Below are 12,750 nucleotides of genomic sequence, written 5' to 3' on the forward strand. Positions count from 1 at the left end.
CGCCATATTGGATGTGGGTAACTATACAGTTACCCGCATCATGTTATCCCCCTGTCAACATAATCACAGTGACAAATTGTCTATTAGAGGATATGAATTCTGGAATTGCATTATATGTACATGGATGGGTGCGATGTAATAGTTGAATCGGGTTTCCTTGATATGCCTTATAATAATAAGTCTGTTCAAATCAATTATTGATGTCTTGAGAGAAAAAAAAAAAAAAAAAAAAAAAGAATGGTTTAAGTGAAAGCAATTAATCACTGACACGTGAAATACATGATAATCTAAATATCCCAGAATTTTATGTTTTTATTATTTTGTGTTTTATGAATTTTTTAAAATGATCACCTGCATTATTTTCAGAATACCACAGGTGTGACCAAAAATACGAAAGTAACGCACCGAGAGAAGATTGACGTCACTAAACAGCTTTACAGAGCCCAACGACACATTGTGTTCCGTGGTATAACGATTTGAATAAAGGGGAGGGACATAAAGGAACGTTTAAATGATAGATATTCCGTGACGTCACTGTAACGGCTACGACAAAACTGATGACGTCAAACGATACGCACTAGGAAGAAGACATTTTTACTCAGACATGCAATGTTTGTAACTGATAAACCAAATTTGTGATGTCGTCATAACTCTCAATAAAACACTGATTACGTCATGAGCTCACAGGACAAACTAGAAGATGTCAATGCCGAAACTGTCAATATACTACTTCCGGCGATTGTGATTATTTTATTTTGATGTTTATCGGAATAATCGGCAATCTGTTGGTGATATACTTTTATTCAATGACATTGAAACCAACTGCCTCATATATATTCATCACCACGCTCGCGACTTTTGACCTCATATCCTGCCTCATTTCTATGCCCTTGGAAATTGTAGACCTCCTACATTTTTTCACATTTGAAAGTTCCGGAGCATGTCGAGTTCTTCGTTTTATAAACTACTTTGCACATATTGCTTCCGGTGCGACTCTCATTGCCATTGCTGTGGATAGATTTCGAAAACTTTGCAAACCATTTGAGAGACAAATTTCTAATCGATTGTCAAAGACAATTGTTATCTTTGTGATTTTATTCGCAATTGTGTCTGCCTGGCCAAGTGTTGTGTTCAATAGCGTAGACTCCGTGAATATAACTATATCGGGTCAGAATTTAGTTGGCTACGATTGTTCGACGGTGAGGGACGAGACTTACTTGGATTATATCAAAGCTTATAACGCGTATTTGTTTTTCCTGTTCATCTCTGCTATCATCGTGCTTCTTGTTCTATATGTGTTGGTTGGTCGACAGTTATATGCACTGAGGAGTTTTCGCTTCTACTCCACCGGAAATAAAATTCCGGCGTCTCGACCGATGAGTACAATGACAATTTCTAGTGACGTTCACTCTATTTCCGGTACGACTGTCCCTGAAATGTCTGTAGCAGAAACAATTCTTGAAGAGGAAGACGACGAGGAAGATGCCGCAATTGTTGAAGCATTTGAAGCCGAGTTACGTCGAGGAAATCTCACACCTATCGAAGAAGATGAAGATGACGAAGACGAGGACGAATTCGAAGATGACATGGATGACTTTGATGAATACATAGAAAATAGGTGTAGACCAACCTCTGCAAGTTCGATGAAATTATCATCAAAAGTGATAAAAATGCTATCAAACAAGGTAGCACCAGAGCCAGAACGATTCGAAGTCAGGGAAATCCCGATCTTAAAACCTATACGCCAATGTCGAAGTTTTACTGAGAATAGTCGTCGAGTAAGTGTACACCATGGGCCAAGAAGAACGAAATCTGAAATTTCAATATCCAGTCGATTTCGACAAAAGCACAATATGTCCGGATCTATGTCACGCATGACACTTATGACCGGTCTAGGTTACAGTCACGGTCACGAAAGCTCTTTAACAGACGTTGAAACAAGAGTGTCACGTTGTGCGTCAGTTGATATTGACGAATCCAAGATGCGCGCGCAAAATATTAACACTAAAAAGTTTACGGTTATAACTGTGTGTATAAGTATAGCATTCATTGTAAGTTTTTTACCTTACCTGATACTGGCGACTATGTCGACTTTCAATACGGACCATGAAGCTAATTACCTATCGAGTTCCGAGCTGGTGGTGTATCAGATATTTGTTAGATCTTTTTTATTCAATAGTGTGTGTAATCCGTTAATATACGGCCTTCTGAATACAGAGTTTAAGAAGATGTTTTTATCCGGATTAAGAAGGTTATGTTGCTACTTGTGTGATAAATGGCGTATCAACACGAAAATCTCACCTGGAACTGCACGCTGAATTTCTGACAATAGTCTGATAAGAACTAAAACAACAACATTATCTTCTGCAAAGTGCCGATCCAAACTTAAAATCGCAACTCTTATCAAAGACGGGGGAAGTTGCCTAAACCAAAAATGGTACATTAAAATTATGTGTTGTGTAATTAGTTTCAATTTTAACCTATCGATAAACTAAGCAAGTCCTCACAGTAAATGTTACGAAATTATTCTCAAATGAAAAAAACATGAAATTTCATCAGTCTTATAAAATTCTTAGACAGAACCTAACGGGCATTTAAATTTCCTTTCAGATTTCTTCAGAAGATTACACAATTGTACCATGGGCCGTTGGTAAAGTCCGATGGTCGAGATAACAAGCTTTGGTTTATCGTGGATGAGATTGAAATACAATTTCAAATGTACAATACCAATCTGATTTAGAATATGCCCTACAACAATGCACCCTGATTTAAAATGAACATTTCATCCAATAAGATTTCTCGTTGTTGTTATTATTGTTGTTGTATGGACCCTACGAAGGATGCAATGCTTAATCTCATTGGTTAAGATGCAGCCTGAACCAACACAGGATGCAATGATGATCGATCTCATTGGTTTAAATCTAGCTTGGAACTAACACGCGATGTCACTATCAATCTTACTGTTTTAAATCTAGCTTGGAACTATTACGGCTGTCATGATCAATCTTATTGGTTTAAATCTAGCCTGGAACTAACACGGGATGTCATGATCAATATTCTTGGTTCAAATCTAGCTTGGAACTAACACGGTATGTCATGATCAATATTCTTGGTTTAAATCTAGCTTGGAACTAACACGGGATATCTCGATCAATCTTATTGGTTTAAATCTAGCTTGGAACTAACACGGGATATCTCGATCAATCTTATTGGTTTAAATCTAGTTTGGAACTAACACGGGATGTCACCATCAATCTTATTGGTTAAAATCTAGTTTGGAACTAACACGGGATGTCACCATCAATCTTATTGGTTAAAATCTAGTTTGGAACTAACACGGGATGTCACCATCAATCTTATTGGTTTAAATCTAGCTTGGAACTAACACGCGATGTCACGAGCAATCTTATTGGTTGAATTGCAGCTCAAAAAAACTTGGATTGAATTCAGGCAGACGATTTCAAGGAGTTTATTTCTTTATTGGATTCAGCCATCAACTAACGAATATTCTAACACTCGCGCTTTTGGCGCTCGTTTGCGTGCACTTGGAACGCCACTGGACTGGATAGTGTAGAGGAATCTGATTTGACCCTCAGGACTAGCTATTTAACCGACAAGACGAAGGAGATCAGGATGATTCCTACGAGTTAGAGTTATCTACAGAGGCTCACGAGTAGCTCCTTTTTGTCATTTAGAAATCTTTTTATTTTCATTCCAAAAACATCAATACATATATTAAACACAAGAATACATGAAGACGAAGAAGTAGTGTTTAAATAAAAAAAAATTAAATGAAATGTTTAGCCTTCAAAGGTTGTCTCATTGTTGTAATAGTGAACATTTCTAATCATAAAACATGCGGTATAATTTCCTACATAGGTCATTTCTGTGAGATGTAATAAAGTCTTTTGTTATCAAAAATTCATATTTATTGTAACTTAAAATTAACTTTTCTACAACGAGTGCTATCATTGGGCAACACATAACTTCTATCAAGTGGAGACAATTCCCAAGTTCGGATATTTAATTTGAACATTGGACAGTAATTAGAACATACGGGAATGTGAGACTGACAACACTTCTCTTTATACTTATTTCATGTAGATATTTTGGAATGATTTTTTATTAACTAATTGCACGCTCACTCTCACACTTGCTTCTTACTTTAGATACGAAAAGAAAGAAAATTAAAAAGTAGATGATTAAGACATTAAATTTCTCAGATGAGCCCACCGATTATGAAATATTTGTATTGTCATATTTTGTATGTATTTGAATTCTTCAGTTTTATAACATACAACCAGTTCCTTTTTAAAACAATCAAGTGATGGTAATGTGGTCTTCATTTTTTGCTTATAAATATGAAGTGTTGCCAGCATTATCACCAAGGTCATATAAATATTAAATATTGAGCTTAAATATATCTTATCAGCCCATAACATAAAAATTACGTCGCCGTTTGTAACGTCGATTTTGATTGGTTAACACAAGGGTATAATAATTTCGAAGAGAAAAAGGCCCATCAATAAGTTTATATTGCCACAGGGTTTGTACATTTGAATATGCATTTATGTGTTGTAGCTCCATAACATGTATATCAAAGTTATTCCTGAAGTAAACAACATACAAAGAAAAAGAGATGAGGCAGAAACAAACTATATATACTTAGGCTGTTGATTATTATATATCTTAGCTCACTATGCATCGATAAATATAAATTATGGGCATGTTATGAGTTAAAGCAGATACTTGTATATCAGGTATATACGTCTCTGTGTCTCTGGTTAAAGGGACATCACGGTAAAAACGTCGTTATTTGCGCGCAAATTATTCTTAAATCATCACGTGACTGTTTTGAAATCGAGGCATTTTCATTTGTAAACACAAACACGATAGCTTACAAGTCGAAATATTCCATCTGGGTTAGTTGGATAACGATATTATACAGTGGTTTAAATGTTAAATAACACGTTCTGTACATATTCTGGCGCAAATATTTATGTGTAGGTATGTGTAAACACTGTACATATAGTATAGTGACAGTAGCGATGTACTGGTACAGACTGAATATTAGCGAGTTTATATAAATATTACCGAGTTTGTCATGGCCTACTATGCAGCAATCAAGCAGAATACGAGTAACGTCCGTATTACTGCAGTCATTGTTTTCATGTTTGAACTGTTCCAGTCTATTGTACTGCTTACCCAGTGTACTTCTAGGATTGTCTTTGACCCATTTGCCCATTATTCTCTCTATTGCGGAAGTTGTTATCGTTTTCAACCACAGTCAATTCATGTTGGAAGCCATTTTTGTTTTCAGGTGTTTCAGTTTGTTGTGCGCATGCGTTTTATCGTGTATATCAAAAGATTTACATAACCAGACTGTTGATCAACGAATTGTGATAACTTTTTTATCATTAATAAGTGATGTTTTTTATGTACATATACATTTGTATCAGCAAATTCGAATAGTTATTGTTCATAAGGTTTTATTTTTTAAAGATATACCCTATAATATGAAAAAAATACAAAATACAAATTGATTTAACGTGATGTCCCTTTAATTATGGTGTTGTATCGACCTGGTACGAATTGACAAATGGCGAAACCCCGGGATTTACCAGGTCGATTGACTGGCGATATGATTCTTCTTCTGTCGACCACATTGTATTCATATCGACTGTATACTGCCATCTGGCAACAGTTAAATGCCTATATTTGTGTTTTGACTTATTTTGTTTAATCTGAAACAAAAAGAACGTTTAAAGTGGGCGTTTACCAAAACATGGACGCCAGCAAGTTCAATTCCAGCCGATATGTCTTCGAGATAACATTAACCATAAACACATAAGATTGTTTGAACACAAATGTAACTTCATTACAAAAGTGTTATTTGTTGCATTTTATTAAATAGGTACAGTTTAAAACTAGTTTGATGGTTCGGAATGAAAGCCTTTGTCTAGATCGATATATGATCTAGAGAAGATGAGGTGGAGCTCAAACTCTAGTGTGTCCACGAAAATTGTACATAAAAGGGTCAGATCCAAGTCGCTAGCAGATGGCATTGGGAAACGTGGTAATTGTGTTAGTGGTAACTTCGTTTCTGATAATAGAAAAAAAAATGATATTGTGTTTCACGCCATTTTCTGATAAAAAAAACTGACGAAAAAGTTATCAAAATGGAACAATTTGTTGAAAAATAACAGATTAAATTTACCTTTCCCTCGCCCTGTTAATTGGCACTCCAATAGGATTCTTCAATCAAAAACTTTCTTTTTCTTTTAATAGATTTTTTTGTGTGTTCTGATTTTATATGGGATTATTTACCAAAAATTTTTTATGTCAAAATTTAGAATAACGTATATATAGAAGCTGCGAAAATATTTACAGGTGCAGTAAAATTATCTAAATGACGGGAACTCATACAATTTACAAAATATATCACAATATATATTCATCATATCTGTCAAACTTAATCCCATGCAAAGTATCAGAAAGTAATACACGTACCAACAGAAATTCAAATAACTTTAATTTAATTGTAGAACCATATTTGATAAAGACTCTTTTATGAACTTCGCGAAAATCCGTGTTTCAGTAAAATTAATTCTTTTTTATTTTCGTTTTCATTTTTTGTTTTTACAAAAAGACGAAGTATTCAGTAATCAATATTTCAACACTTGAAGTAGACATCTTTAAATGTTACACACACGATTATGGCATGAATGTAGTAATCTGAAACAACTGTTGTGCATAAGAAATTTTGAAGATAGTCCATCATGTAACTGCGAATTAGTTGAAAAATTATACCGCGTTCAGACAAAATACCACATTTAGATATTATACTTACTAAATAACACACCTCTATATTATAGGGTGATGATGTTTATTCATAAATCATGTTTACAATCAATTTTATACACCAATGGTACATTTATACATTGTATCAAAATGTTAATTTGTTGTTCGTTGTATTTTAAGGTGTTCTAGTCCGAGGATTTATTTGCCATCCTATATAATCAGAAAATGAATTGATATAAGCTTTAAGAATGTTTCCCATCCCATTGTAATTTGTGTACATATAATGTTGTGCATTGAATAAAATAATATTTTAACTTACTAAATGTATTTAAAACTCAAGATGTCAGCTAAAGATGAAAAGTTATCCTTGTTTTGACTTTCGACACCAGTGAAGGAAAATTGACAAAAAAAGTGATTCCACTTGTATCAAACCTCGGACTCCACTGACTTTAATTTAGATAAAGAGAATTGTGAACTTAAATTATATCAACTGATATCAATCACGCTTGTTTTCCCGGATTGATTGAAGCGCGCGGCGGGTCTTACTGTGGAAGGAAACCGGAGTACCAGAGAAAATTCAAGCGATCAAGCAGGTGACCACATACCTTTTTAGGTGTACGTCCGTCGGGGAGTCGAACCCCGGCCGCCTAGGTGAAATGCATGTGTGTTACCACTTTTCATCCGCTTCCCCCCAAGGTTTTCGTTATGACCACTTACTGTTAGATAAAGTTGTAAAGTAAATTATTGTCAATAAATTATGTAAAAATATCGATTTCGTGAAATGCACACTTGTACGCGAATGTCATTCTTCCTAAATAGTGACCTATCATAATGTGACGTCACAAGTGTGTAATATTCACCATATTGTTTACCGCTAACACACTTAACATAATAACATATGTAACAAGAGAGGAGAAAATGTAGCGGCCAGACCGGGGTTCGAACCCGGGACCTCCGAACACTAGCCGGATGCTCTACCAATTGAGCTACCTGGTCACCGATGGTCGACCAGTCCAGTCCCGCCACACATATATGAAAATCAACATAGATAAATATATTAACTTTAAATAACTATAATGAAAAAATAAAGTGTTCATAATAGCATTCGAAGATTATTACAAATCTTCCTACCTTTTCACTGTAACCATGATGCAGGGGAATGCGATGGATTCAAGTTGCTTTGCCCCATTCAAGTTTATTTTGATGCATCACGTTTTGGGAATTCGACATTTTCCTATAACATTCACATAGACATTTACAATAAATAGTCATGTCAGTCCCTGTGGAAGCTAGAATTATCGAAAACGCATTTACTTATACATTATACTCTGACCTGTATTTGGCAAAGTTGATACAAGTTGATATGGTGGACATTTAACAAAGGTAATTTGCATAACGTTCGGTGGTAATTCATTTAATGTTTTCTCCATACAAATACTTCGGATGTCTTAATTAAGACTGTCTCATTTCACAAATAGGTAATTTAAAAATGTTTTAAGTCACATTTATAATTAATTTAGATTTATTTACATTGTTGACATCTGTATAAGCTGGATAAAATTTCATAAAAGTTCATGGCCGAGTTTCCTGCTTGCGTCATTAGGTAGGATAGCATTTTCTGCTTCACGAAAGACACAATATTTCATTTTGAGCAAACAGCAACACTGTAGAATCTTATTTGATTTATCTCCAATTTGATGATATGCTTTATCTACCAATTATTTGTTGAAAAGTTACGTGATATCGAAGTATACACCGGTATTAAGATAGAAACAAAAACTTGAATTTCATACTTAGTCTGTTTTCATTCACATTTCTACACACCTGTAAATCCAAAAGCATGGAAGAGGTGCATTTCATGCAAAATTTTACATTTTTACGAGATAGCGAGTTTTGACTGTACAAGTGTATATCTGTTGTACTTTTTGTTCTTTTGTCTTACTTCTATCACACCTAATACATCTACTGCATAATTTTCTTATTCACATTATGTTACCCTCTATACCTACCTACTTTTCAAGGTGCCGATTGTATTCTGATAGATGGCGTTTACTTATAATGCATCCTTTGTAATTTGTATGTGAAATGTATAATTCCTTTGACGTATATATGGGATCCATCTGACGTAACTACCCGTTCTTCGAAATTAACACGGAATTTTCTGCTAATTATTCATTTCGTTATTTCTGTGTTGATAAGTATAATTGCAGTCTGATCCATCAGTGAGTTACTTTCCTTCGTTTCAATCTACTTGGTAAGATGGTGAGTGATACCTTGACCATCGATGTGGCCGACAATAGCAGTATTGCAATATGTTTCGATACCTTCTTAGCTTTGTGAACTATGTGTCATTGGAATCGTGATTCTACACTAGTCTTCCGTTTCTGTTCGTTATGTTAACTTGTTAGTGGAAACAATGAAAGTTACCTCGGTCCTTTTGCAATTAAATGAATTTTAGAAGCGTAAGAAAAAATATTTACCTTTCTCGACACGTTTTTCAATGACTTTGATATTCTGTGCTTCATGGAGACACACCTAGATGACTTGGTTGAAGATGGGTCTCTCGTTGTTCCCGGTTACTCTTCATTGATGCGTAATGATAGAAATGCACATGGAGGATGGATTCTTATTACTTAACCTTAAAAGCCATACGCAAACTTCATTTCTAACATTTGTTTGTTTGTTTTTATTTAACGTCCCATTAACAGCCAGGGTCATTTAAGGACGTGCCAGGTTTTGGAGGCGGGGGAAAGCTGGAGAGCCCGGAGAAAAACCACCGGCCTACGGTCAGTACCTGGCAACTGCCCCACGTAGGTTTCAAACTCGTAACCCAGAGGTGGATGGCTAGTGATAAAGTGTTGGGACACCTTAACCACTCGGCCATCGCAGCCCATTCATTTCGAACAATCCACCCTCGAAAGTATTCAAGCGGAAGCAGTGTGTCACAACAGAAGAATTATGACAGGATTATTTGACATGCCTCAAAACTCTAGTAATACTTTTTATCAAACCTTTGAAAGGTCGATTGAGAGTATATGTTGTTATTGTTTTGATGATGTTGTTCTTGGCGAAATTAATGTCGATTTGAACCGCTCATACGGCCGCTCTTCTTGATAAGAATTCTTTACCACCAATATGAAGTGCCTGAATAGCAGAATTTTTGATGTAGGTACCATAATCAGCGAACACAAAGCGACGTTTATGAATTGATCATTTTCATATTGTTGCAAGACTTTTTTTTATGAAAGACTCGTTTGAAGCTAGCCTTTCGATAACGGCAGTGAACTGGCTAGGCTTTATCAATAATGCTTCTTCCATTGACTGTGTTGTAGAACATTTTACAACAAAATATCTGGAAATAGCTGTTACACATATCCCAACATTGGAAATAACTGTTCATGCCTTATATAAAACTGATACTGTTTGATACTGTAATGCGGTAACATCGCCATATACGTGCCAGAATGAAGAACACAGCTCTTAATTCGGTGTCTTGAGGATTGGCATGAGAACCCATGAAAAAATTAATACGAAAATCCAACTAAATTCTAGACAATTCTAGAGAGTTTCTTCTCTTCTCCCATGATATTTATTGACGGTGGCAATTTTATAGCATCACTTAATTCCACCATGTAGAGGAGACACAAATAGTTAGTTAAAAACCCCGTACTGAAATCAAGCTCCTCGTAGTCGTCTTGACATTATGATAAACTTTTTGTTCTGTCGTCTATATATTAATGGAATCGTAGATTCGAAAGTCTCTAAGTGTTGTCTGTATAACAACTACATTATCTATTAAAGATGATACAACGCCGACAAAGAGTAATTATGATCGATTTAAAATAAAAAATAAGCCATAGAATTTTTTGTACAATGCAATAAATTAAATATCTTATACTATTACCACCATACCAATGTTAAGGTCCAAAGTGTATCATTTAAATTTTAAATTAACAATAATTAATTACGCCCGGAAATATTTTATCCTGCTCCGCCATTATCAACCTGTTGTGTTAATTTTTTTGTGGGATACTCAAGTAGGCGATCTCATGTATTTTTGCGTAGGTTTAAAAATAACTGTATATGGATTAGTGCATCGAATTCATAACGTATGTATATACATGTACACGTTGTGGAGTAACCGACTGCAATGTTTCATACAAACGATTTTGACTTTTAAAGAAATCGTGATATATTAATGTTGTATTATACCCTAATATTAAGCTGACTAAGTATAGTCTATATCACACACTCAGTGAATGTGCCTATACAAACAGCTATTATGTTGTCGAAAGATGATGTCAACATTTAAATGTTGTTGCATTCCATTTTTAGTTCACCTGCCCGGCGTCAACTTTTCCATTCAAGCAACTTCTTCTCAATAACCAAAAGGCCCAGAGACCTAATATTGGGACTGTAGCATGCTGAGGTAAAGGGCTACAAAGTTTGTTCAAATGAATAAAGTTGACCTTCATTCAAGGTCACAGGGGTCAAAAAGGCTAAAATCTTTAAACGACTTCTTCTCAATAACAAAGAGTCCCAGGAAGTTGATATTAGGTCTGTAGCTTGCTGGAGTAAATGGCTACAAAGTTTATTCAAATGAATGACCTTGACCTTCATTCAAGGTCACAGGAGTCAAAAAGGCTAAAATCTTTAAACGCCTTCTTCTCAATAACAAAGAGTCTCAGGGAGTTGATATTGGGTCTGTAGCATGCTGTGATGAAGGGCTAATAAGTTTGTTCAAATGAATGACCTTGACCTTCATTCAAGGTCACAGGAGTCAAAAAGGCTATAATCTTTAAACGACGTCTTCTCAATAAACAAGAGTCCCAGGGACCTGATATTTGGCCTGTAGCATGCTAGGGTGAAGGGCTCCCAAGTTTGTTCAAATGAATGACCTTTACCTTCATTCAAGGTCATAGGGATCGAATAGGCTGAAATCTTTAAACGACTTCTTCCCAATAACCAAGAGTCCCAGGGAGTTGATAGTTGGTCTGAAGCATGCTGGGATAAAGGAGTACAAAGGTCACAGGAGTCAAAAAGGCTAAAATCTTTAAACGCCTTCTTCTCAATAACAAAGAGCCCTAGGGGGTTGATATTGAGTTGGTAGCATGCTGGGGTAAAGGGCTGCCAAGTTTGTTCAAATGAATGACATTGACCTTCATTCAATGTCACAGGGGACAAAAAGGCTAAAACCTTTAAATTAAGGATGAACGGAATGACGAGGAGAATGCTAACCGAGGTGCATGATAAGATTAACAATTGTACAATGTCTCACTTAAGAATAGCGATTAGTAATAACTTCTGCCGTTGGCGTCGGGAAAGATTGCCTACATAATGTGATGATTCAATAACGAGTAGCACGATTTTACAGATCCTACAACGTAGCATTGATATTTATTATGTATATTTAAATTGTGTTTGCTCAACTAAATCTTACCTGTTCTCCTTGATTCTACGGTGAAAATATACGATGCATTTTTGCATGAACGACGAGGTTGGTCCATTTTTCTCGCATTCTTCCGGCTCACTTCTGTTAAGTGCCTTTGAACTGTTCAATATTTCTGCAACTTGAACCCACGCCTGTTGTTTTGCTGATGCCGACGCTCCATCCTTAAATCACTCGCGTATGATTTGCTTTCTTTCACGAACTAACCGCACAATCACCACGAACTCGTCTTGTGTCGAGTTAGAACATCTTGTCTTTTTTTGCTGCCGCCAATTCCAGATTCGAAGCGTCTTGGAAGGTCAGGAACTTGACATTTTTCGAAAATCACACAGCTACCTAACAACAATACACCAACTTCATGAAATATTCAAATGCAGATACGTAAGCATTAGTAAATACTTAAGTCAGTTATGAATGTTTCTTACTAACGTTATTTTATGAATATTTGTCCAGATGTTCAGGCTCATCATCAACAACCGCCATGTAAATATCGCTAGCAG

The 12,750-nt window shown here is 35.6% G+C and overlaps 1 protein-coding gene across 1 annotated transcript; it reads left to right on the forward strand.

Moving 5' to 3' along the window:
- Positions 1-372: 372 nt before the first annotated feature.
- On the forward strand, positions 373-3,183 carry LOC117316519. The gene is given in 2 exon segments (XM_033871141.1): positions 373-748; positions 751-3,183. Coding segments are annotated over 2 exon segments (1,641 nt in total). The 5' UTR covers positions 373-675; the 3' UTR covers positions 2,319-3,183.
- The last annotated feature ends 9,567 nt before the right edge of the window (positions 3,184-12,750 follow it).

This window comes from Pecten maximus, chromosome 18 (genome assembly GCF_902652985.1).
Source record: "Pecten maximus chromosome 18, xPecMax1.1, whole genome shotgun sequence".
Taxonomy (NCBI): Eukaryota; Metazoa; Mollusca; class Bivalvia; order Pectinida; family Pectinidae; genus Pecten; species Pecten maximus.